A 27,451-nucleotide genomic window follows, 5' to 3' on the forward strand; every position below is an offset into this window, starting at 1 on the left:
GCTCCTGCATGTCTTTATACTTCTTACCCATCAATGTGACTCGATCTAGTCACTGACCAAGTAGCTGTTTAGTTGAATCGAGTTAATTTCAAGGCATGACTTCACTGCCGATGCCACCTGCTCATTTGTTCTGTTTTGATCACCCTGTCTTTCTTTCTCATATTAAGTGTTTCTGTCCTTTTGAAAGTTATTTAGTTTGAAGCGTTTTTTGAAACGTTGAGGGTGATTCTGGGTGTTATGGACTCTATATTCTGGCTCAGACTGGGTTTGTGTAGAGGGGTTCTGACCTGGAGTGTCTGCATGCTTCTGTTTGGGAAATTAGAAATCAAAATGTATGAATATCAAAAGGAGACTTTTTTTGTTTGTTTTATGGCTGTTCTGTTATCAGAGGCTCAAACTGAGATCCCCGTAAGTCTGTAAATTACAGGCATCTTGACTTTTCTCCGTGGGCTGACATCATTTCTGGAGGAGTTATTTTGAAGATGCGATTAAGTTGTGTGTGGGAAGAAAACGATCATATTCATATCATGTTCATCCTCCCTGTTCTGTTTCTGACAAGCGTCTAAATATCTGCTGTCAGTCTCTTACGCTGAGTCGTCGGGATCTCAGTTTGGGCGCTCTGCCTGCTCTGTGCTGTGCACCTCTAGTGGAAGAAGTTTTGGTCTACTGTTTGCATGACCTGGTTAAATATGTTTACATGAATGATGATCAATTAGTATAAACACACATGATTATTATTACTATGTTGTATTGAAAAATGATGTAATACTGTAACTTTGAGCTATATAATGTGAAGTGAGTAACACCAGAAGTAATGTTGTTGACAAAGTACAACACAGCACAGTGAACTTTTCATTTGCATCGACTTTGATGGTCAAGTCTCGACCTGAGTGACATTTCAACTGTACTTTGTTAATTTACAACTAAAATATTATTTTTTTCAGCCTGTTTTCTTGCCGTTGCTTATGTAGAATCTATTTATTCCTCTCTGATACCAAGACACAGGCAGAACAAAATATGGAAAAATTATATATTATATAATTTTATGTATATCACCTGTCTGCCGTGGGAGCAGCCTGTGCGAGCGCTACATTTGTCGCCCCGGGTAGATAAACCACAGTACTAAAGCCATACAGTGAGGTGGAGATATTTTATTGGGGATCCAGATATGTTGTCATTTTAAAAATATACAACTCAGATGAAGGATGGCACATTTTTGGCACAATATTTCATGTATAAAAAAAATTCTCCCTGAAAATACTTTAATCCTGATATTATTCATCCCATGCCATTGTTATTTTTTAAGGTATGTCATGACACAATGCCATATTATTAGTCATCTGTAGAGATCATGAACCAATCCATGAAAAGCTTTGATGCCCACATAAAACCAATTCCCTCGATCTGCCATTGATACTTACAGGTCCATAGAACAATAACTGAAGGCAATCACTCTGGATTTACATGACTGTAATTGTGGAAAATATGCAAACTGTGTGTGAAGGGCTCCATGTTAACTGTAAGATAGCCAACGTTGATGACTTTGATAACCGGGCTATTCGTTTGGTAATGACCTTATATTGAACCTTTCCTGGGATTTGTTTCCACTTGGCTGTGTTTTTTTAAAAAGCTTATTTTACCCATTACAAACACATCTAAATACATAAAGAAACACATGTATATTATATATATATATAAATATAAGTATATATTGTATATCCTTTTTTGTAAAAGCTGTTTTGAGCTACAAATGTATGGATGCAATGCATCATGGGTTATTGAACAAGTTGTAAGAAAATACAATGATTTGTACCCACAGAGATTTGATTGCAGGAAATGAAATTAAACTTCCTTGTCTATGCATTGTGTGTTTGGTCATTACGCAATAACTTTACTTTAGGATGTGAAAGTAAAACATTTAAAACTGTGATGAACACAACTTACATGCAGATCAATCAATTAAAGTGTACTTTACTTGTTTTGCACCTTTAAGTATTCCTCATATTGTCATATTACATTTCAAAGGTGCAATGAAAGCAATAAACACGTGCACAATGTAATGCAACCCAAATAGCACCTACATAAACTACAGCCTCAAAATGACTACAACAATTATTTTGGGTAGTATTATGGTCATTATTCTTCTATACATGGTATACTTTCCTGGATGAATAGGATTTCATAAGAATATTTATATGCTCTATTATTGACCAAAGGAAATCTTCACCTCCCGTCATTCATAAGCAAATTAATGTAAATGTTTTTCTTTCTCTTTCCTGTTGTTCATCACGGGGGAAATACAACAATCTGTCATGAGAAGATATTTCAACAATGTATCGTTGAATATATATTTTTTATGTAATTGTTATTGAAGAGCACACAAAGGACACAATAATGTCATAATAGTCACCTCGGTGTTACATTAGTTCTCAGTGTTCAGAGTCCAGACAAAATACCTTATTTCTTTACTAGAATACTGATGATGTTAATAAACTTCCCAGCATCATTAAACAGACTCAACATGGCTGTATAAAACAAAGACATGCAGGGAAAGGTTGATACCTATAAACACATTGTAAAAAGTGTGCAGTAAACATTGTGCTCAATACAATACATGAACATACAATCACAAATCATAACTGTCACACTTCTTTTCCTCCTGCAACTTCCTCCAACACTACAGTTCTTCTCAGTCTCTCTTTGACTCGGAGGAACTCTGGCCCCTCTCGTTGTTGTCCTTTGTCTCTCTCTAGCTGTAGGAACGGAAATATACAAACACAATTTGAACTCATATGTGTAGCCCCAGTAAACAAGCAACACTTTCAAGATATTTTATTAATCAAGGTTTGGAGCTAATTCTCTAAAATGAAAGGTCTTGAAGATCCACACAATCCGTAGATCTTAAACTTTTTTATAAAAAAAAGTTATATACTTTTTTAAATTTTGTATAACTTAATGTGCTGTCTTTTAGTCTATCAGACAGCATTCATGCATATGGATCTAACATATATATGTTTTGTTTTTCTTTTAGGAGCCCAGACTATCTACACTGCCCTCTAAGGGCTGAATGCAGAACAACAAGTCCCGCATCACCTACAAGATCCTCCTCCTCACCTACAAATCCCTCAATGCCCTGGCTCCTCAGTATCTATCTAACCTCCTCCACCCTTACACACAGTCCCGGAACCTTCGATCCTCAGGCACGGGTCAGCTCTCCATCCCTCACACAAAAATGCGAACTTTTGGGGACAGAGCCTTCAGTGTGACAGCCCCCACACTTTGGAACTCTCTCCCCATAGAGCTCCGCAACACACCATCTCTGGACACCTTCAAAAAACTCCTCAAAACTCACCTCTTCACCAAACCCTATGTCCTCTAGCTACTGTTGCATTTGTTATGTTTATTTATGTCTTTGTTAAGCGTCCTTGGGTTTCATGAAAGGCGCTATATAAATCCTAGCTATTATTATTATTATTATTATTATTAACATGATGCTCCACATAGACCACCAATGTCAATCTTATGTGAGGAAATATTGATTATTTTCATATAACACAGTACTTTTTATCTCTCAGGATAGATCATTTAATTTAATGTCAACCAATATGATACATTGGAAGTCAGATATGATTAGATCCTTTGCAAAAATGTAGGAAAAGGAAATCTAGCATGCAAACCTTTTCTAGCCTCTGGTGTCTTTTCAACAGTTCCTGATGAAGTGGTGATCTGTTCTTCTTCGCCTCTTCCTGATCTCTGCTCGCCTTCATCGCTTGTTCCCACCTCCTCTTCTCTAACACCTTCTGGAGTTCAGTCTTTCCTTCTTGAGACACTCTCCTGACAGACATTTGGAAAAAAACGTTATGATTCATACAAACAATGAAAGAGAAGTGTGAACGTTTACGTGTGTTTATGAGTGTTTCCAACCTCTTGTGGGTCATACACAGTTCTCTGTGAAGCTCCTGGTGGCTCCTGGAGGCCGTTAAAGGATTGGGAGGTTTTTGTGGTCTGATGAGATTACTGCTATTCTCCTCACTCTGTTGTTGGGATAGAGAGTCTTGCTGTTCACTTTGGTGTGTCTGCATTACATAGGCTGAAGAGAAAAACATATAGTACATATTTTCCAAATATTAATTTGGGATGCAACATTTTTCTTGTGATAAAGTATTCAGCATTTCAGCTGGTTATGTTTCAATATTATAAAGACATACTGAAGCAGCTTTGAGTGACTGCAGTATGATAAAAGGAAATAGCTTATTTGAGCAGACAGTTGTTACAACAACCCCCAAAATACCGTGATTGTATCTTAAATTCTGTACTTGCGTGACAACAACTTAACTATCTCCTTGAAACTAACTGCATCATATGCATTTCCAAGGTCAATAAAAACAATTTTGGACCACACTTGTTTGATAGTATCTTACTCACATGGCAGATGGTGGAGTGGTGGTCTAAACATTTGATCAACTCATCAGTTTGACTAAAACATGCTTTTATTTGTGCTTCTGTTCTGTATAAGCTGACTGAAAATAAGCCACATGTATATAACGAAGAAAGGAACACAGTTGTCTTCCATGCAGGTATTTATAATACTCTCTTATATTAAGACCTCTGGAAGCAAATGGATAACTTAACTTTTGCACAGAAACTGATATCACAAACTACAGCAACTACATCAAATACAGTTGAAAACCTTGGTATTAGACAATATGGAGAAGCCAAAGTAACATCTCTTCACCATTGGAGTTATTTTTGAACACCATACAAAGTAACTTGAGTATCAGGTTGATTCCTAAAGACATTTAGCTTTGTAAGTCCAGCAAGGCCCAGTTGGTATAATGTGAACAGGTAGCTGGAGAGGTCCCAGTTCACATCCTGGGCACTGTCGAGTTGCCGTTGAGCAAGGCACTAAACACCTAACTGATCGGGGCCTTGTGTCACCCCATCACTCTGACCATAATAATTAAAGCATGTATAGCGTCCTGTGCATGTGTGTGCATTCTGGGTATGTGTGTGTGTAAACAACAACAAAAACAAAGTAAACTACAATATTCTTTCCCCACATGAGGATTAATAAAGTACTTCTGATTCTTCTTCTAGAAATGTAAAATATTTGTAACTTTTGTAACCTTTGCTGGATGGTAAATATTACAAACACAGGCTAACAGCACAAGCAGAGAAGGGTCAGAATGTCTTGAATGTATTTACACAGCAATCTCTGTGGAAGGTTTGATCGTATACATTAGCCACCAAAAGCTGCTGGTCTTACCAGACCAATGAGGCTGCAGCAACAACACCTCTGAGTGCATTGAAACGAACAAGTGTGTTTTTGTTGTAGACACCTACAAGCTCGATCAGTACTACCTCTGCACAGTTTCTTCCCAGAGTCACTCAAACAGAGAAAAAAAGGTAAAACTGTTTCTTGTGATAATAGAGTTCTTACCAGACCCATTCAGGCGTGTCACTGGTGAATGTTGGAGATCTCTCTGTCAACAGAAAACATCATTATATATTATAATGTAATATAATATATCTCAGAGTTATAACCAAATCTTTTTTTTTTTTAAATACAAGTGTGGAGATATAGCGCGACACATGACCGCACACCAATCAGAAATCTCTCAGTCAGGGTGCCAATGCGAGCAACACAAAGCCGTATTATGATGCTGACAGACAAAGCTCTAGTTCCACATGTCCAGTGAAGCGAGGGGCCTTACTGGTGAGGTGGAGGGCTGCCACCTCATTAATGACAAGGATCAAACAACACACAGTTTGATTCCCACTGAGATTCTCGTTTGCTAGTGTTTGAGCAGAATTAATAGTCGAGACAAGAGTTATTCCCCCCGTGGGACTCGGAAAAAAGTGATTATTTCTGTTTTTGTTGTTAGATTAAATATTTTATGAACATTTGAATGAAGAAAAAATATGTCAAACTATAGTGTTTGGTCTGAGCACGATCTAATTTAGTTACAGGTGCATTATGGATCTATGTACATGTTACATAATGTTTGTTAAAGGCCTTGGCAATAGTTGGAATCCAGCTGCACTACGTCCGAGCATCTGGTACCATTACTAAATGTGTGCATTCAAATAAAGTAATTTTTAAACAAAGTAAATTGTCAAAAAAAATGCAATCGAGATCAATCTAGGTATTTTAATGACAATTCTGCTGCTGGCTGCTGTTTGACGGATGAAGAAAGAGTCACACTGTTTGGCTGAAGCTCAGACAGTGGATATTGTGTGTAGAAGAATTAATACGACATGACAGGCAAATACTCTCCAAGGTCCACTCTCTGGCGTTGGCAAGGCTTTTTTTATTGGATAAAGATTTGTGTTTGGTTCGAGCACTTGCTGTCTTTGGGAAATAAACTGTAGAGATGACAATGACAGATACATCTACCACGGGAAAATGGTTAAGTTCTGCCAAACAAAAGTTTAAATGTGACCAAGAATACATAATTAATACAATAGTTGTCATTTGTGAAGACACGGAGCTAAGTGTAGCAGTTGGTTTCTTCTTTAGTTTATGGATGCATCTGCTGGATTTTCTTAATGAGACATGTGTTACGTCTCACAGAGAAAGAGGAATGTAAATATAGAATATAAATAGACACATTTACCTTCTTTCCATGGGTGACTCCCATGTCCTCAGAATGAGTCCAGATTGAATATCTGCACAAACACCTCCTGGGCTCAGTGGACAGAGTTGCAGTAATAATCTCTCTCTCTCTCTCTCTCTCTCTCTCTCTCTCTCTCTCTCTCTGTTCTGTGTATGGGACGATGATAATTCTCAGAGTGGAAGACAAACCCAGGAGAAAAGGCCAAAAGTGCTGGAAGAATATTTAGTGTATAGCAGTGATGGGAGGTAACCAAGTATATGTAGCCACACAAGTATTGCAAATAAATACAACTGCATTGTTAGAAATTAAACTAGTGGTTCATAACCTTTTTGGTTTGTGACCCCTTGTAAAAGTGTCTAGTCTAACTGATTGAGCCCTCGAAAGAAACAAAAAACTAAAGGTTTGTTGAAACGTGAAATTTACGCACTCTTGTTTGTATCTGTACTTTTACTAAAGTAAAGGAGTATTTCTTAAACCACTGGCAACAAATGTGCTTCCATGGAAAGAAACAAAATAAATAGATAGAAAAGGTCAAAACAATGGTCCTAATTGACATTGAAATTATAAATGATCCCAGAGGGTTATAAATTATAAATAGTTTCACAGTAGCCAGTCACTATTTCTGTACCTCTGTATATGTTTTCTTATACTATTAGCATTTATAGCACTTTTTTTGTATTCTTAATTTTAATTCCAATTTTTGCCTTAAGTTTTAAGTTATAGACCTAGCTAACTAAGTTTTTCATTGTACGGAATAACTGTCTGTTAACTGTGCATGTGACAATAAGATATCTTGAATATCTTGAATACCTGTGTCAGTGCGTCAAACGTTACCATTTTTGTACATTCTTTGAACATTCATTTTGCATTTTCTATAATTATTAACAACAGCACTAGTGAAGTTCAGGACATTTTATTTATAAAGCTTAGAATCACAAATGACAGACTTGCCTCAGACATCTTTACAATCTGTACAAAATCCCTAGAAACCATGAATTTGCATGAGGAAAAATTCCATGGATCTTACATACATATTGTCATTATACATATAGTATACAGTATATCATTTAAAGTAAATATGTAAGGTAAGTTCTGGGTTAAACAATTTACACTCTTTGAGTGGCATGCCTTTTTAATATCTGAAATAAGTAATATTCTCCTTTTCATCACAAATGTTCCTTAAGGTCAGTTGGGATCCTCGGGATACAGCCGCCCATCTCCACCATCTCTGGCCATCCTTCGTAAACATTGGTTTTCTCATCATTAACAGCTTGCTGACGGGCGAACAGGGAAGAGGACATTTCTTTTAATCATCAATGATGTTGCTTTTTTTTTAATATATTTTCATTTTTTCCGTATTTAAAAATAGATGGACTTTTCTGACACAAACAGGCTCACTAACCTTCTCAAAGAGGCTTTTGTTTTCTGTCCCTGATTTCCCAGCAAACACCCAGCTGTCTCTCTGATTTACAGACTTGATCAAAGTGCTTCCCATTCCGACGAACACCTCCCTCATGTCGTCTGTCATTCTGCCAAAAAGGAATAGAAAAGGGTCGTGTTGTGTGCTGTGGAATCGCTTTAGCTGTTGAATCGTTGAGATTTGGACTTACTTTGGTGTCACATCATCAAACGAGGCCACCAAGACAATCATTCCAGGTTGTATCTCCTTCAGGTACGTCAGGATGTATTCTGCATCTTTTGGAAAAAGAAAAAGAAAAGAAAAGAAAAACATAATTTTAAGGTTTAAATAAACTTTCAAATTGAAAAGAAGATTAAAAGATTTTTTTTTTTAAACACATACAACTTACTTCCATAATCCATATTAAGGTAGCCATATTTTTCCACTTTTCCATTTTTACCTGAGAATGAACCACCATAAAAACACAACATTTGGTTGTCAACAACTGCACCTTTTTTTCTGAAAGTGAAGCAATTCAATTATCTGTTTCATGAGCACTATCCTCTCATTTAATCTGCTGATGAAGATACTGTTATACAATCCAGAGTGGCTAATTATTAGACCTATAAAATTGTTCTATCAACTGCTGGTTTTAATGCCAAAACTTCAAAGACCAAAACTATTACAAATGTGAAATGTTTTAAAGAATTGTTTAAGAAAGTATAAATTATTTATAGTATAAAATCTGTCAGTGTATTCCTACTCACCATTTACCACCACAATGTTCAGTCCTGGTCCCACATTATTCAACACATTACTCATAATGCTGTTGAGATACAGATATAGTTGAGTTTCATTCAGTCACACACATTTCAATCCTTAGTCATGTCCAGTAATACCGTATCAAACACGCACATTTTACCATCGAAACAGATCTTTGGTCCAACGACATCAGCTGCTCCGCTGCTGATTCGTAAAGCGAAATGGTCAGACGGACAGACTCTGGCAAGGCTGCACTTAGGCCCAGTTGTTGTAGCTGAATATGCAAGAGAAAAGTACTTCTGGTCATGAAGGAAACCACACATACAGTTAATGTGGAAGTACTTCCAGAATTCAATTTACCTTTTTGGAATTTTGGTTTGATTTGGTCTTTGTCATTATACTCTAAAATAAAAGAATGGAGGCCGTGTTATTAAAATGAGATGAGGACGTTAAGGGTTTATGATGTAATAAGTAGAAATGAGCTCACCAAGAATATATCCTGCTGTTTCCAGAACATCAAATGACTTGATGGAAAACCCCCAGGTTATAAGGAGGACAACACTTACAGCAGCAAGAAGCACAGCAGCTGTCAACCACAAAGAGATGAAGATTTGCAGAGATACAAACAAAGATACCTGTTTTTGAAATAAAATGAAATCTCACCTTGATTTCTCATATCGGCAATAACTCAGATAGCTTCCAGTTCCCAAAGACAAGAGCTGAGACCTTTGAAATGTCCTTCAAGTATTTCCTGTGAACAATAAATATTGTAGAGACAGAGCTTTGGTGTCATCTCATCTGTGAACATGTACTCTGATAATTCCTCCAACCATGCCAGGTTGTTTGGATATGGAAAAATAAAACAAAGCAGCCCCTCCTTGTACTATAAAAACCAGGATGTGGCACTATCCATGCACAGCCACCGATAACTAGAAAATCAAGTCCCTCTCTTTTACAAAGTCAAATAGGGGAGCAGTAACAGATACGTTTGCCTTTTGCAAACAGAAGATTGTGCTCAGCTGACGCGCAAAACAAACATGAAACCGGGAAAGGGAATAACTCAAAGAGGAGAAAAAAAGATCACAAGCTTCATATTTCAAATTGGATGTGTAAACCAAAAAGTATGTTAAAAATAATTCCCTGTCATTTATCTGAGTTTTCTATTTGTATGTAAAAGAAATTCATAAAACCCATGTGATTTGAGGTTATCTGTTTATTAAAAAAATGCTCCAGATGATAGAATAAAAGGCCAAACTCTCACAAACAGCAGATAACAATGAATGGAATAGGAACAAACAAAACCTGAAAAGAAACTATAACAAATGAGAACTCAATTTAGAAAAAAAAACATTGTATTGTTATTTCCCTTGTGTTACAGGTAAATGCCACTGAGATTAAAGCTTGTTGTTCAAAGGAAACCTGGCTAAGAGGGAGTTATTACAATAAACACAAAATAAATAGGCCAATGGTGTATTTGTCAAGACATAATGAATTTAAATCCATACTTTTGATGGATGGACAACACTGTTTGCACAAGAGTTAGTCGTCACTCAAAAGCATGTTCAAGGACCCACTTGAAAAATAAATGGTACATGAGGTTATTCCTAATAAAAATTTTCCATATGTTAATCCTAGTGTCACTAAGCTTCTGCTCTGCTGATCCTTGAGCAGTAGCTAAGTCTCAGCTTTCACCTGCCTGGAGGGGTCCAAACTAAAATAACATTTTCCTTCAGGCAGTAATGAACTGATCTTATGACTGTTATTGAAGTTACTGTGGCCAGATCATAATACGGTCATAATTCATCCACCAAGACACAGTTGAGGGGCGGATTAGTGAATTAAAGCCTCTGAGTGGCCACATCGTGATGAACCACACACATAAAGATGGCTGACAAATTACAGGAAAAAACAACACAGAATGTAAGAACTACAACAGTTTCAGCTGCACCGCACAAGCATAAAACAAACTGAAATAGTATAGAATTAAAAACTTTACCAAGAGAATTACAGAAAGTAAGTGTGAGCACTAAGATTAAACATATAAAGTAAATGCTATGACATATTTGTGGTTTGCCCTGTTTGTTTTTGCATCCATCCAAACCTAGTTCAATTAGGGCCGTTAGTGTTGTTACATATGAGGCGATTTGCATTATAGCGTATGTTTACAGCATCTTAACTCTTCATATTCCTAACATGGTGCAATACTAAAGAGAACCAGCAGAGGGTCTATGTGTACCACATTTTAATGATAACAGGGAACGTTATACATTCAGAGAAACATTTGACTGGATAATATTACACAAAATATCCTTCCTTTTACCTTCTTTTTGTAAATACTGTGTGTGTACATTCAAGCAATAATAAAATAAAAGTAGAAAAGCTCTTCAGAAAAGAGACAGAAATAGTGAATTACGCCAGTTGGACAGAACAAGGACAATCCAAGCAGATGGCCAAATACATCAACCAGTACACAAGATGAATATACATAATTTGTACACCAAAATATAAATATATACGCAGTTTCATCACTGACATCATTCACACCATCATCAGTAACCGTAGTAGAGCAAAATCTGCAATAATACATGAACTTTAACCTCATAATCAATCTCATAGCAGATGACAACAGAGTGATTATATTGCTTAATTTGTTGATCATACAAACACAAATTAACAGACAAACCATTGTGAAATGATTGTCTGATTAATGATTTATCAGTGCGAGCTGACACCAGTATCCTGTGACGCTGACGTTATCCCAACAATGTTCACTTGTGACTTTCTAGCAGGTGGAGTTGCAGGTTTTTCTTTTCTTTGTGGGAAATATAGCTGTCTACAAATATCATGCAACACCACTCAGCCTGAAGTCCATTAAAGAGTCGGTGGACTCTGAACGCCACAGCAAATTTATTTTAAGTGGGTTAACGTTAGCATGAAAATGGAAATATATTTCAAAGCAAAGAACTGGACAACTGGTAGTTAGTGTGACTACGTATAGCTGCAAGTCAATTGGGGAGTTTCAAACATCTGAAGCGTCAAACCTCCATTTGATGCTAACATATATTTCATAACTGCTGGATAATGATACAGAATGATTGCAATAATTGCCAATGATTTGCAAGTATTACATTGCCAGTGAATTAAAGCTACAACTTGTTTTTTTTATTTGAGGTATATTTAACCTCATTTAAGCAAAGGTTTTATGGTGTTGTTTATGTATTATTACATAGCAACTACACTGCTCTGCACTATGCTCATACAACGGTTACAGCTGTTGAAGCCATTGGTGGTTGCAGCAGCGTAGCGCCCACCCTCTGGTTACCTCTCAGGTAAACGCTGTTATCTCTGTCAGCACTTTTACCTAGTTGGGACTGTTCGCGCTGTTAGCTGCAAGCCGCTGGCTCAGCCTAAGCCATGATGAGAGCAGTTGAGAGGTAGTAGAAATACTCCACATATCGTATTTAGCAGCTTTGAATCAACACTTTTTAGCGCTGATTACATTCATTATGATAATTTTGGGGGAGTGGCTTTGGGTAGGGTGTTGCCGACTTCCTGACTTTCTCCAGAGATTTAGCAGCTTTTGGACTGTTGTTTGAACAAAGCAACACATTTGATGATGTCATCATGGGTTGTAGGAAAATGTGATGGGTATTTGCTCAATATATTCTGAAGTTGTGTGTATCAAATTATGTTTTCATTATAAATGCAGCCCTAAAGAACACAATCCATCCACAATAAACTATTTTCAGTCCATTTGCATCCCAGTTTGAGATTTATTCCAGAAGATCCTTTAAGGAGGGGGAAAAAATAATTTACAAAATGACATATGAAGTGATAAGGAAAGTTACAGCTGGGTCCGCTTGTACAGTGGCATGAAGGACAGAGAAAGCAACAATCAGGGATGATGCACTGACCTCGTCTGACTCCTCTCCGACTCTGCAGGGCCCCCTGTCGCCTTCACCCTCTGTCACTGCTGAAGCCTCGTCCTCCATCCTCCTCAGCTGTGAGTATCGGTATCTTGCCTCACTGAAATAAAGTTATGTGACAGAACCGGGTGATGTGTTGTTACTGCAATGCAATTTTTGAATAATCGTGTTAGGGCTCATTAATAAAGTCTACTTACTTGACTGGGAAGCAGTATCTTCGGATGATCAATAGAGCAGCAAATATTGCCGCCACAGATATGAAGATCACTGATGCAATAACCCCGGGGTGAAGCCTTAACCCGGCCTAAAAAGACAAATGAATCCATTGAGATCCAACAGTGGGGTAGTTAAGGAGCCCATAATAATCGTAACAGCGCAGTTCATGATGTGTGGCTCAGATAAAAAAAAGGAAATACTGCTAGGAGATATGACAGCTGAACAGCGTGTGTGTTATGGATCACACTGATGTATGACCCAACAGCTCAACAGCAGGGGTGTGAATCACAGGCCAAGCAGGACTGATTTTGACAATAAATGATCACTCACTTCAGAACTATGATCACAAGGCAATATCTCTATAACAGAGCATAACATCATATGTTCGGAGTAGAGTGGGAGAACTTCAGTCTTTGTGGTGATGAATAGGATTCACACAATGTATCTAAAGGTTACAATTAATCACACACATGAGGAGGCGTCAGATAAAAAAGATGAGATGAGATATTAACTCACTTGTAATGTATCCACATTATTTGGTAACATGACGTGTAGCTTCCTATAGTATCAATCACGCATATGCAATCACTATTATTATTATTAATATTACTTCTTAATGAATGTATATGTTATTTCTCCTCACATTATGGCTAAAACACTTTCGGATAGACATGTAAAATAGTGACTATTAAGTGTATCCATTTTAATAACCATGATACAAGGCATTTTGATTCTTCAAAAAACTAAACAATAACAACAACAAAAATTCCTATGTCAGCTTCCACATACTGTATATGTGAAGTTCAAAGAGTTTCAAGTTTAACGTAATATATGCAGTTTCAATATTGTGGGTCTCAGCAAACCTAATGACACACCATTTTGGGACCACGATCATAATAATGACTTTACGTATTGTTGCATGTTCACGTGTTATGTCCGCATACTAATTACAACCACGGCCGTATTTTAACGGATCAAGTTGCTGTATTGCTTCTCATAATTACCTGTTGCTGTTGTGTTGGCATCCTTGCGTAATTAGAGCCTGGTTAACCTACTTTCATTGTGAAACAATAAAGCTCAGTACATTATAAATCTATAATTTAATTATAGTCAAGACCCAAAACGAAGGGGAACATTTTAATTGTTCAATACAACAGTTTTTTGTCTGACATAACCGCGCAGGGTCAAACGCAGTTGTTTACTTCATGAGGGAATTTCCACGCCCACTTTCGGGGAACGTCCTGTGACGGATAGTTGTGTGTCACGTGGCTCTAGGTCGAGACAGTATTGGTAGTCGCAGTTTTTCTGCTGCATCTAATAAATTTTTTAATAAACATATGGCTGCTGCTTAATATATTATGCGTCATCCTGAAGGCTAGAAAACATATAAAAACTGTTTTTGTTGGAACTTAAGTACGTATATTCAAATGTTCATATTTGTGTCAAGTGTTTTTTTTTTGGAAATTATGAACAGATTTCTTTGACAGTTTATATATTGCAATGGTGTACACTTTGCATATGTCAGTATTTGACACAAAGAAGTGCCCTGATCTGGGCCCAGTATGCTGGCTGGGGCAACTGAATGCTCAGCCATTGATCCAGTTGGGGTAATTGTTTGATTAAAACTACAAGGTATCACAATTTGATAAATTGATGTGGGCCTTCCTCTCATTTCATTATACCCTTGCCACTGTGAAGCGACAATTCATCTGAGGCTAAAAATGATGAATCACTCATCAGGTGTGTTCAGGGTTTTGGCAGGACTGATGAAAAGGACTTCCCGTCTGGTGTTACTGTTGGTTACATCAAAAACAACACCTAGTACAGGTTCACGTTACAACGAGAGATCATTTTAACTGTGAGAACTTCAACGTTTGATTAATAAATACATTCAAAATCAATCATCTTCTTTTATAACTTTTGCTTATCAGGCTATTAAAACAGGGCAAGTACAGCTCTGTCCAACTCGCCTTACTAGGACACTTTAATGAAAATTCACACAGGAAATCAGCAACATGGTCACTTCAATTCATATTTATTTCAAACAATATATCCAAAAAACAACATATTTTCAATTACTTAAAAAAAAAGAACAAAATGAGTTTACTGTTATACTAATCCAAGCAAAACTTAAATGTCAGAAATCCTCTTCGTCAAAAGAAACTCCAGGAAGTTAATTAAAAAGGATGATGTATTAATCTGCTAGCCAAGACTTCCGAAAATACTCTTTCTACCATCAGATGTGCTACTGAAAGGGCAACGACTTAATTTATTGCAAAAAGCAAGTGTCTTATTTATTGAGTTCCTTTCCCTTACATACCAACATGACTATTTATGGAGACACATATCTCCTGTTAGTTTCAAAGGAACAAAAGCAGCAAGATTTCTGTGAATGGTGTATTCATATAGGCCTCAAAAAGGGATGATACCATTCATCCACTGTCAATAACTTCTGATTTATTCATTTAGATTATCTCAAGCTTTGAGTCAAGCTAGTTCATAGTACTTCCCAGTCTTTGGATCGAAGTAGCAGTTCAGGCAGGGATCATAGAGCAGATTCAAATACTCATCCTCCTTCTCCTCTTCATGCACAGACTCGTCCCGTCCTGCAATAATGCAAGATGATCACTCTGCAACGCTTGATAGTAATTATTCAAAACATTCATAGATTAACGGTGCATTGGAAATTAAAATTAAGGAAATTTGAACAGATAAAAAAAATACATGAATGTAAAATGTATATTGTATTTTCTATGTATAGTAGCATAGCTATGGCAGATATGAGCAAGGGCCTATGAGTTGTTGCTGGAATGAAATGACAAGTGTAGATGGTGAGGTGACCTTCAGACTCAGGTGGATTTAAAAGTTTTCTGTCGCTGCCATTTTTTCTCACATCAATCAAGACCTAAGACACCGAGTCCCTGTAGCACATTATGAAGCTGTAAAGAGATTCTCTGTAATCCCCACTACTTTAAAGTATGAGAATTTAGCCGTTAAATTGACAGGCAGTTAAAATGCTAAAAAGGTTATGGAATGCTCCGGGAGGAACCTTTTATCTTATCAGAACTTCGGCGACGATAATGAAAACTAATTATAAGACACATTGTGTAAGAGGTTTAAAAATGATGTTGTAAACTGAAAGGTTTCATCAATTAACCTTGTCGATGTGTCTTGGGGGCACAGACCTGTAATGAGCCTGTCTCTTTTGACCTATGGAGTTATGGAGGACAGAGAGCTGCACTCTTATGGGTCTTTACCCTTAATTAGATACAGTTTCACATGCTTTCCCACCATGTTGAGTGCAGTCTTTACGTGGAAGCTTTGACACCGGTGAATGTCTCCATTAGTTCTATGCATTTACGCAATTAGGGTGGTTAACGTTATGGCATTGTATTGTTTGCTGTCTGAGTGCAAAGGACATAACAGGGTGTTAGGGTGCAACAGGACAAAAATGAAGGTTACTGTACCTCCGATTATATCTTCTAAATTGTTCTGAGTGTTGCCTGACCTTCTCCGATGGCTGGGAGGCATAATGGGAGGGCTGAGCACGTCCATCCACTCCCTAGGGAAAAGACCATAAAAGCATACAGTCATGACAACACATGCCATTAACACACCACCCTACTGCACTGTGCCCCTCAAATTGCCTCCATATGACATTTTAACAATGAAGTCCCATCATTGTGTGATCTCACAAGCCCATCTAAGATGCCATTGTCCTTGAGGCACTTCTCCTGCACACTTAGACTCAACGCCTCACAGTTTTACCTGAAGGATAATTTATTAGATTCTGACTCAAGCTGCGATTTCCAAGTGTCCACATTCTGGCCCAGAGTAGATGTCTTAACCTTGCCTGTGTCTGAGGGAGCAGGACTTCCTTTCTCTCTAAATGAGTTTATCTTCCCCGACTGAGAGCTACACAGGCTAGAACTATGCATCCATCATTTTCCAGCAAAGTGCAACACTGCTCTTTTAGTACAGGGCAACAGATTAGAGGGAGACAAAAAAATGCCACAAGATGAATTATTACTTGGAAGCACTGCAAGATTCACTTGTTCAACTGAATTCATAATAGTCAGTTACGCAATTATCCATTAACATCTTTCGCCTCTGGAGATACCATCTCATAAGTGCATATCACAACATATTTAATGAGGTACTATAATCTTCTTCTGTACAACATTTAGCTGACAGCAGACAATTCAAACGTTCATTATCAATGATTGATAATGTCACTTCCTCTGAAAAGAAAGTACATTCACTAACCCCATTATAGTATGTTGACTAGACTAAAATTGTGAAATGTTAATACTTTCAGCCGGTTATGATCAAAAGATTTACATTTTTATTATATTTTCTGATTAACTTTAGTCTTAAAAGACTTAATAGGATGTTGGTTTTAATGGTTCCCCCCATGAATCCCCATTGTCATCATTTTAGTAAATACTATAATAACGTAGGTACAGTATATGTACCTTTAGTGACATGGCATCTGGAACTAAATGCACCAGTGAAGTAAAAATACAAAAGATGACATTGCTACTTTTTATAGTTTGTCAAAGAAACAACTGTTTAAAAAAGAAAAAGGTCAAATTCACAGCTTTTATTAACATCTGAAATAGCTCTACACATACATGTTCAAGCACTATTGTTACCAAGGATTAAATTATTCCTGATGAAAATCAAAAAGAATTGCAAGGATTAACACCGCCATGCCGGTCGATCTATAGCTCATATCTCCAAGCATTTAAGCCTGAATAAGAAATGTCTTCATTTTTAAACCAATGCCTTTAAAGTGATTATCTTATATTATATTATCTTTACTTAGGCTCAGATGTGTATTTCTATACAAGACATCTACCATACATTAACACCCCTTTGATTGTGTGACAGGCAGTAACAAAGTAGAAAAGTTAATGAAAGCAATTTTCAAGGGCAAAGGCCTCTACAGAGGTGAAAATTGAACTTCAAATGCTAAAAGGAACTTGGAGAGAGTGAATCAATTGTTAAGTAATTATTAATCAGATACGGAAGAACCGGTGATAAAGGGAATAAATTAGTTTGATTTAATTTGAGTGAGAACACTGATTTTGCACATTCATATTATAGTCTATAGAAATTAAGCTTTCCAAATATCTCCAAGTGAAACATTGTCAAGGCAACTCTGTTTGTCTGAGATCCTGGCAATTATACTGCATTTCACAATTGGTTGTATTGTTAAAATCAACAATTTCAACATCTATACCATAAACCTGTCTCTTAGAACCCATCCCGACTAGGCTGCTTAAGAAGTTTGAACTTTAGTTAGGACCTCTCTGCTAATCTGATCAATCTAACAGGACCACAGTCCTTCAAAGTAGCTGTAATTAAACCTCTTCATAAGAAGCCCACTCTCGACGACCTACAGGGGTTGGCAAACTATAGACCAATCTCTAACCTTCCCTTCCTCTCTAAGATCCTTGAGAAAGTAGTCTCAAATCAGTTGTGACTTTCTACATAACAATAGTTTATTTTAGGACTTCCAGTCAGGATTTAGAAAGCATCATAGCACAGAGACAACACTGGTGACAATGCCGAATTACCTTCTAATTGCATCAGATTTGTTAGACCTTAATACTGCATTGACACCATTTACTATCACATCCTATTACAGAGACTAGAACATTTGATTGGCATTAACGGAACTGCACTAATCTGGCTTTAGTCCTATTTATCAGATCGATCCCAGTTGGTATATGTAAACGATGAATCCTCCATGCACACGACAGTTTGTCACAGAGTTCCACAATGCTCTGTGCTTGGAGCAATTTCACCTTATAAATGCTTCCATTAGACAATGTTATCAGAAAACACTCCATGAACTTTCATTGTTATGCAGATGATACTCAATTATTTATATCGATCAAGCCAGATGAAACTAACCAGTTTGCTAAACTTCAAGCATTGGATGAACTGCAACTTTCTGACGTTGAACTCAGACAAAACTGAAGTTATTTGACTCTGCCCTGAACACCTAAGAAATCAATTATCTATTGATATAGTTTCCCTTGATGGCATTGCCTTGACATCCAGCACCGCCGTAAAGAATCTCAGCTATCTTTGATTAGGTTATATTTTTACCTTTGTAACATTGCAAAGATCAGACACATCCTTTCACAAAGCGATGCAGAAAAATGTTTTCATGCATTTGTTACTTCTAGACAAGACTACTGCTATTCCTTATTATCAGGCTGCTCTAATAAGTCTATTAAATCTCTCCAGTGGCTCCAGAATGCTGCAGCATGTGTAATAACAAAAAATATTACTCCGGTATTATCTACTCTGCACTGGCTCCCTGTGAAATACAGAATCAAATTTAAAATCCTTCCCCTCACCTACAAAGCCGTAATTGGCAAGACACCATCATACCTTAAGGATCTTATAGTACCATATTACCCCACTAGAGAGCTTATAGTACCCTACTACCCCATTAGAGAGCTGCACTCAATGAATGCGGTGCTGTGGTTCCTAGAGTCTCAAAAAGTAGGATGGGAGCCAGAACCTTCAGTTATCAAGCTCCTCTTCTGTGTCAGTCCGGGAGGCAGACACACTCACCACATTTAAGAGTAGACTTTCCTATTTGATAGCGCTTATAGTTAAAGCTTGCTCAGGGTTGCCTTGGTCCAGCCCCTATATGCTTCTATTGGCCAAGACTGCCGGGGGACTTCCAAGGATACACTGAGCTCTTTTCTCTTCTTCTCTCTCTCCGACTGTATATATTCATGTCTTATTAATGCAAATTACTAACTGTGCTCATTCTCCGGAGTCTTTGTGCTTTCTCGCATCACAGGTTTTCATGGATTGTGGTTATGTTTGGACCGTGTTGTGCCTCCTGCCGTGGCCCTGCTGACACCCACTGCTAGTATCATTATTATTATTAGTCACATTACTATTAATGCTTTTATGAATCATTTATATCATATGCATTGAATGTGTTGTAACTTTATTTTGTTGTTTCTTCCTTTTTTGGGGAGTTTTTCCTGTACCGATGTGAAGGTCCTGGGACAGAAGATGTTGTGTATGTGTACAGATTGTAAAGCCCTTTGTGGCAAATTTGTGATTTGGGGCTATAAAAAATAAACATAATTGAATTGAATTGCTACTCACGGTCTCTGTGTCTGATTTGTGGTTTCCCATGTGGTATACCAGCCAAAGTGCACATGCAAAGACGCATGTTAAAAATGCTAGAAAAGCCCTGGCAACATTAAACACAGCAGCAGGAGCATTTAAGCTGTCAAGGAAACTGTAGATCTCAAAAGCGCGGAAGCATGGCAATGATGCTCAAATAATACCATGATAGAATATACTGTCAGAGTGTCTCAGAATGCAATGCCTAAAAGAAAAGGAGCAAAAAAACAAACAAATCCTGTGCAGCTGGTCTTCCGATCTGTAAATCAAGGCTTGCTTCATAGTCTAATTTCAGAAGTACAGCTGCAGATGCTCTGTGTGAGACAAGTCGGGGAGCATGTTTGAGGTAGCTGTAAATAGTAATATTCTTTTCAGTGGACATTCAATCAAACAGCATAACCTCACTGAATATTTAAAGAGTCCCAAAACATATTAGGATTGAAATATGAACATTTCTAAATATATGGGAGTCTACACATGTTCACAACAGGCTTCCTCACTGTTCATCAATAAATCAAAAGAGGTGGTTGCATAATTTGAGTAGAGGACCTATGATGCAATCCCTTTGTCTTCTCTTGTAATGTGCCGTGTACACCAACATAGAGATGGAGATGTGCAGAGACAAGGCTCAGTGGGCTGATGCAGGGTCTCCAGAACCCTTCGAGGGCAACCAAGGGATCTTGATCCATCAAATGCTGACATGGTCAGGTCTTGAGATGGATATACAGTTCTTGTAAGCCTTTAGAATATATACTGTCCAGATGGTAATGTGTGATAATGTAGTATCAATGATAGTAATGAAGAGTTTATTCTATCTTGTCCTCAACATATTAAACCTGCCCCCAAGAGATATTTGACTATTGGAGCCTAAACGCAACGCTAATTTTCCTTGCAGGAATATATAAAAAAATGAAACTGACTGATAGTCAATTAGGGTTTCACTTTTTAGAACTATATTTCATCTTGTCTTGAAACTTAAGAAGCCCATTTACCTTAATTTAAAGAAAAGAAATTCCACTACCAGATAACCTTTCACTGTTACATTACAGCCATCTGTAATGTTCAACACACTTTGTCTGAATGTAATTTCAGACAAAGTGTTGTAATTTGTCGTTTTGATTTGCTTTTTTGATTTACCCACTTTCTCTCAACTTTCTGAGCTACACAATGTATTCTTTTTTAGCATTGTATATAATGTACCTATACTTGATATTGGATGCACTTTCCCAAAAAATATCTGTTATCTGCAAAAAATATTATGCTGCCTCCTTCAGTAACATGAGCCCCATTTATCAATATGTTTTCTTTTTGAGGTTAGAACTGTATCTGTACTCTGGTTTTAACCTGTAGGCTGGTAAAACAAGGTGGAACATGTCTCGTGGTTGCTTTGCATTATTAACAGAAGTTGGCCATTGATGGATCAATGATGGATTTCTTCTTCTATGACTGCTGAAAGACAGTGCCTAATGGTGAGTCCAACTCTTGCTTTTGTTTTTGAAGGACTTTCAATAAGTGAGAAACTAGAGGGCATTTTTGACGAATGAAAACTGTTGAATATGTTATGGTTTGTTGAAAAGCGGATGGTAAACTGAATTGTTGGCTTTAAAAGTTGAATAACAGCCATAATGTATGAAAGATGTAAGAAATGTATGAAGGACGGGGCTTCGTGTAGGCTCTCATCTCAGCTGCGTCTCAAAGTTCAAAGTTTCTATTTTACCATTTGTGCCTAAACCAACAGTCCAGACACATTGGATTTTTTTGTGCAGGTCCGACTGTGGCAGGGAAGAAGCGGTTGTAAAAACGTGTTCTTTGGGTGATGATGCTGTCCGGTCTGCTGTGTCTCAGGTTGTGCAACAGCAAGACACATTTTAACCATCGATTGTATTTAAGAAGGGGACGTAGTCATTGTGATGTCACCCATTGGTTTGTGGACTGCCGTTTTGAAGCCTTGAGTTTGTGCAATTCGACTATCGCCATCTTGGATTAAAGACTTCGCCATCTTGTTTTTTTGCAACCAGTGAACGGAAGTGACCATATTTGGAATGCAGAGAAGTAACGTAACAAATACAACTCTGGTAGCGGCAGCGTCCTGTCAATCACAGTAAACACGGCCTAATGCATACTCCGCTTTATGATCTTTTTTACTCTAAATGGGACCATGTTTTAAGAAATGAACATCATGCTGTATTGTAGTAGACTTGAAACTAGCGATTGGACCATACACTTGTGTTTACTGAGGTAATAAATCAAGTAAGAAGTCGAGTCATATTCTAATAGACTTCCATGCGATCTGACTTCTTTTTGCAACCAGAGGAGTCGCCCCTTGCTTGCCAGTCCAAATAATGCACGTTTTAAGACACGCCCACATTGACTTTACTCGGCAGAACTGGTGGTTGCCACCTATTTTAATACCTATGAGAAAGACCCACAAAAAAAAAATCTATATCAGTTTAAGTGTACCCTATATTTAAAATATTTTCTGACGGGGAGCTGAGCTGAAAGTGAAACCGATCTATACTGTGTTTGTTAATGAAGGCTACTGGCTTTGAAGAGCGCTTAGATAAGTTTTACTTTTAGTTAATTTCCCCATTGGAATTCTAAACATATCGTACACTTTAATGGATATTGATTATTTTAGGTGAGCCTTTCTTTAAGGAAGTTAAAATAGGTTTAGCAGCTGCCCCCTTCCACAGAAGTACATTGCTTCGGTCCTTTGCTGGTACCCCTCTCTGCTTCTCCAAAATAGGGGAAGTGGCGACCGTCATCTACTGAGGATAATACACTATGGAGAAGTACATCATAGAACCTCACTTCAAAAGACCTGAACTATCCGTTTAAAACTCAAGCAATGTGTGTCCAATTTGAAGATTCTTTCCAATTGTTTGAATGCGTTTTTCTGAAAGTATGACAGGTATAAATGGTAATAATAACAATAATGTCTTGATTGCTTCCAGCCTTCACAAACAATCATTTTCAGTTTTGAAGCATTTATGGGAGAAGAAAGCTACAGTACCTGACATACACTCAATTTATTCAGACTCATCTGTGAGCGAGAAAAGCCTCAATTTGCATATCAATCTGACAGTTGACCTTTAGCCTTAATTCTGCAGCCACTGCAGGTACCATCTGATTAGAAATTTACGGGTGAGTTTCATGTACATGCTGCCAAATGCAAAAAGAAGGCTACATTAGGCCATTTTCTGTCAGACATTACATGAAAAAAATCAGTGTGGCTTGCACTTTTCTTAAGTAGTATCACTTCTACGTACCAAGAAGTTGGTGGAGACAGCATGTTGTTCTTTTTAAAGACAACGACTCTATCCATAGCTTGATCTTCATGCACAACATATAAGTAACATCTCAAAATGTGTGGTTTCTATTCACAGACTGTGTTAACCGTGTTGAGTAGTATACATTTTATTATAAATTCACATTGTGGAGCTGTGTGACATATGCTTTCTTACCTGGAGTTTGATTGCAGGAGGGGGTTCATTTCCTTCTGATAATGGGGACCTTGATTAGCTGGCTTGATCAGCAATATAAGGAGAAAGTCAAATGTTGTATTAAAAATGTCACCAAATTCTCATAACTCAAGTATGAGCAGAATGTTTAAAAAAAATGATTAGCAATATTCAGTTATCTCCATTACGTTGAAAAGACCACTGAGTGATCTATTGGGGCAACAAAGAATATAATGTACACTCACAGCACTTCAGAACGACCTATTTCATTCAATGTAGACCAGTGATGAAGGCTATTGCGTTTATCAGACTACTATTTAAGCTGTCACAGGGATCAACAATTTTTGTGGAGAGACCACTGTCAAGAAAATCAACTCAGTTGCCCAATATAACATACAGTGCCTCGATGAAAGTTACAGGCACGCATCAACAACATTGCCCGACAAGGAATATTTTCTCAATGTTGTTAGTTTGACCACAAATTAATCCTAAAGTTTCTACAGTTCAAGGAAATCCATATGCCATCATACTTTCCATATTAAATGCCAAGTATGAAACATCCCTGACTTTCTGGCAAACCTTTAAAAAAATTAAATAAAAGTGACATTCTTTGAGAGGTGTGCATATAAGATACATTCCATTGAGGTAGAAGATAATTGTTTCACATTCATTATATAGTATTATTCAGCTGTACGAAACACAAGTGCATTATCCTCTCCATCTTGTCAAAGCTAAAGACCATATTATAGCCTCAGGAGGCTATTTAAATCTGGTGCCTGTTTAATGGCTATTGCGTTACATGGCGTTGATGAGGAAGCAGTCATGCTGAAGCTGTAGTCTTTGCATTGCTTAAGTAAATGTTGAGCTGTCTGTGCGCTGCAGTGCCTTCTTTATGCTCTTCTAAAAATGAGACGTGACCTTAAATTGTACCCTGGGGAATTCTGCAAGTAATATGGACTGATGATGATTAGTTACCTGTCTTTATTTTTTTGGGCAGGTAGGAGCTAAACCATTTCTGTACTCTATCTGTAATATTAAACCCAGGGCTTCAAGTGTAATTTAAACTTACATGAACTACAGAATTTAAAAGGGAAGGCTTGGATCCAAAATAATTAGACATACATCTGCTGCTAACAGAAGTACATTACCTATTTTGATCACCTCTTAATTCAGCAGCACATTGGGGTCAGTGAGTGAACACAACAACATGTTGCCTGTAGCTGCAGAGTCAATGTGATGACTTGTGTCTAAAACACTACCTGCCTCCCAAAAAAACAAACAAAGGATAGGTATTGGTTAAAACGTCTCTGCACACAAGGTATGGCTTGGTCTTCAACACAGCCTCACTTCTACTTGGCTCTTGTAGCTGGCACATCTATTGTTTCACCAGTCTCCTTGACTGATGCTCAAACATTGAGCTATTCTGGCGCTCAAGCTGCACCATCACTCCCCTCCTAACATATTCACCCCTGTGCATCATCCGTTATCCTGCTGGGTCAAATGATGCTACAACAATCAGAAAACGTAAAAGAGCTGGTCTCTGATCAGCATTGCTGTAGACTCAATCATTTTTGGCGCTTTGCCTGCCTTCTGTTTTGGAGACGTCATTTCAGCAGAAACCTTTGGGTCAAAACATTTGCTTGTAAAACTATGCTGCACAATGTTAGTGACAGATGGATGATCTTTTTAAAATCCATCTTACTGCCTTATTTATCAAAGAACTTTCCAGGTTATTGCTGGTGGATCAGCTCCATTCTATTGGCCGTTTTCCGCTTTTTCCTCATTATATGCTATTCCTATTATTAGCCCTACCCCCATTGTACAACTGACCCAGCAAAATTGCAGAGCTGAGGAGTTTAACATTAGCGAATCTCTAACCTATCACTACTCTTCCTTATAATATTATTTCCTCTCCCAACACATCTACTATTAACAATCCTTCCTTTATTTTAAGAAATATATATGGCTCAATGCCAGTGTCCAAATGGACCACTTCGCTAGAAATATTCATTTAGGTGGGTCAGTGGGATATAATGAGGGCAAGAAACAATGTGAGCTATGGTCAGGGGGAATTTCCAAACAGAGAGAGAAATTGGCAGCAAAAGACCAAATTCCATCTTATACACTGACTTAAATATAAATAAATATTAAATATTTTAATAAGTATATCGACCTGATTGTAAGGATGTAGTGAATTATTGTAAAAGAGAATACTGTCTGTAAATAACTATTTTTATTTTAAACAATGCCTATTCCTGATTGATCAGAACTTTTGTGATTAAGAATCATTAGGCCTTATTGCTAATTGTTTTAATTATGTATTGAAACCTTCACTGAGGATGTCCCCCGTCTGTGCAATCAATGCAGTTCTGTCAAACCCTGAAAACGACTCTAAGCTCTCTACTGTGCAGGACATAACCTCTCAGCTGACCTCTCAGCTGAGCTGTGCACACATGTACACACATTCATATCGAGCAGTGATTCCCAAACTTTCTTTCTGGGAAGCCACTTTAAAAAAAGACAATAAGCCTGATATATAAATTGTAAGAAGAGCAAATGTGTACAATTTACGTTCCTTACCATTGACAGACATACATGTTAAATACAAATAAATTAGCACATTTATTGATTTATAAACCTAATAAAATCTCCTATGACCCAGCTGTGGGTCCTGACTGTGTTTGGTAACTCATATCTTACCTTGTTTGGAAGTTGAGGCTAGTAATCGTAAATTGCACACACATAGCAAATCGCAACTTGATAATCAAAACTATTTTATTCTAATCAGAATTTAATATATTAAAGTAGCCGGCTGGAATGAAATGGAATTAAATCTAGGCACACGCAAGGCTACACGGCGGGTTCAATTGAAGGCTCAAGTGTTGCCGGACATAACTCATTTAGATGTGACAGAAAAAGCGAAGGACATGTATTGATTTATGTAAAGAGTTGTTTCAGTTGCCAATTACTTAACTCTTCAACATTGACTATGTTGTTCTGAATGTATAAAACGAGTGGGAAGCTGCGAGAGCTTCTTTCACAAAAACTGACAGGCAGAATTTTAGACGACAGAAAAATTGTCTCAAAATCTTCCTATGGAGTACTAAATATCATTATTATCTTTCGTTTGTCTCATTTTAAAAATGCAGATTCTGTCATTAAGTTCAGTGAAAAACATTTGAGAATGAAATCAGTCCTTCACACTGTTCTCGTCAGTAATGAATTGTTCTTACTAAAAGTGATAGTTGAATATTTTAAACCTTTCATCCCATCACATGATGTATTTGATAGTTCACCTCCATGTCAAAACCAAACACATATTCCACATACCCACTGGAGTTTATTTTGACTGACACAAATTCACAATGAAGGATGAAACTGCCACTTTTCAAGCCAAGAGGGGTTGAGTATTGTATACAAAAAGATTTTGGTTGGAGTTTTACTTTTTGAGTGTTTTCTTTCTTCAGTCTGTCATAGCTGTAATCCAACACCATGGTCCGACAGAAAAAACAGACTTGACAGTTCTTATCTCAGTTGTGTGCTAGCAGCTAGAGAATGTGTATCAAATCTCTCTCTTTCTCTTATATATAATCGCCTGGGGGTGAAGTTACTGGTACAGTAGTTTCAGCTGCAGAGACAGCAACAGTATAGATGGCAACAACAGGCCACTTGAGTCACAGCACCCGGGGACAAGACATTTCTATTGGAGGAGTTACAGCTCCAGACAGTGACTATTCTCTTCTTAGGTCCCAAAACCATCTCCTGTTTTTGCTTTCACAGACACCTATTAGATCATTTTTAAATGTTGTATTTGTTACAATGGGGCGACTGTGGCACAGTGATAGAGCAGGGTCGTCCTTCATTCAAAAGATCGGCGGTTCAATCCCCAGCTCTGCTAGTCCA

At 37.5% G+C, this 27,451-nt stretch overlaps 3 protein-coding genes across 3 annotated transcripts in view; all 3 read right to left on the bottom strand.

The window, feature by feature from the left end:
* Positions 1-2,642: 2,642 nt before the first annotated feature.
* LOC306736663 (protein FAM107B) lies at positions 2,643-4,082 on the bottom strand (the record flags this gene model as incomplete). Its single annotated transcript, XM_079218314.1, has 3 exons — positions 2,643-2,753; positions 3,678-3,834; positions 3,925-4,082. 3 exons carry the CDS (start codon positions 4,080-4,082, stop codon positions 2,643-2,645), a joined length of 426 nt encoding a protein of 141 aa, XP_079074440.1.
* Positions 4,083-7,521: 3,439 nt separating this feature from the next.
* Positions 7,522-9,578, bottom strand: LOC306736769 (protein FAM3C). Its single transcript, XM_079218439.1, has 9 exons — positions 9,442-9,578; positions 9,266-9,364; positions 9,139-9,180; positions 8,932-9,052; positions 8,784-8,842; positions 8,426-8,476; positions 8,228-8,312; positions 8,020-8,146; positions 7,522-7,891 (listed from the first exon to the last, which is right to left on the bottom strand). The coding sequence occupies exons 1-9, from the start codon at positions 9,452-9,454 to the stop codon at positions 7,784-7,786; spliced, it is 705 nt and encodes a 234-aa protein (XP_079074565.1). The 5' UTR covers positions 9,455-9,578; the 3' UTR covers positions 7,522-7,783.
* A 2,973-nt stretch (positions 9,579-12,551) lies between these two features.
* Positions 12,552-27,451, bottom strand: part of cfap20dc (CFAP20 domain containing) — a gene marked incomplete at both ends in the record, with an annotated part of 33,728 nt that continues 18,828 nt past the window's right edge. The window contains 6 exons of the mRNA XM_079218315.1: positions 12,552-12,566; positions 12,693-12,804; positions 12,902-13,008; positions 15,414-15,526; positions 16,388-16,482; positions 23,552-23,609. Of these exons, the coding sequence (XP_079074441.1) occupies positions 12,552-12,566; positions 12,693-12,804; positions 12,902-13,008; positions 15,414-15,526; positions 16,388-16,482; positions 23,552-23,609 (500 nt within the window). The remainder of the gene's footprint in view (positions 12,567-12,692; positions 12,805-12,901; positions 13,009-15,413; positions 15,527-16,387; positions 16,483-23,551; positions 23,610-27,451) is intronic.

Source organism: Taurulus bubalis (assembly GCF_910589615.1).
Source record: "Taurulus bubalis genome assembly, chromosome: 5".
In the NCBI taxonomy this organism is placed as follows: Eukaryota; Metazoa; Chordata; class Actinopteri; order Perciformes; family Cottidae; genus Taurulus; species Taurulus bubalis.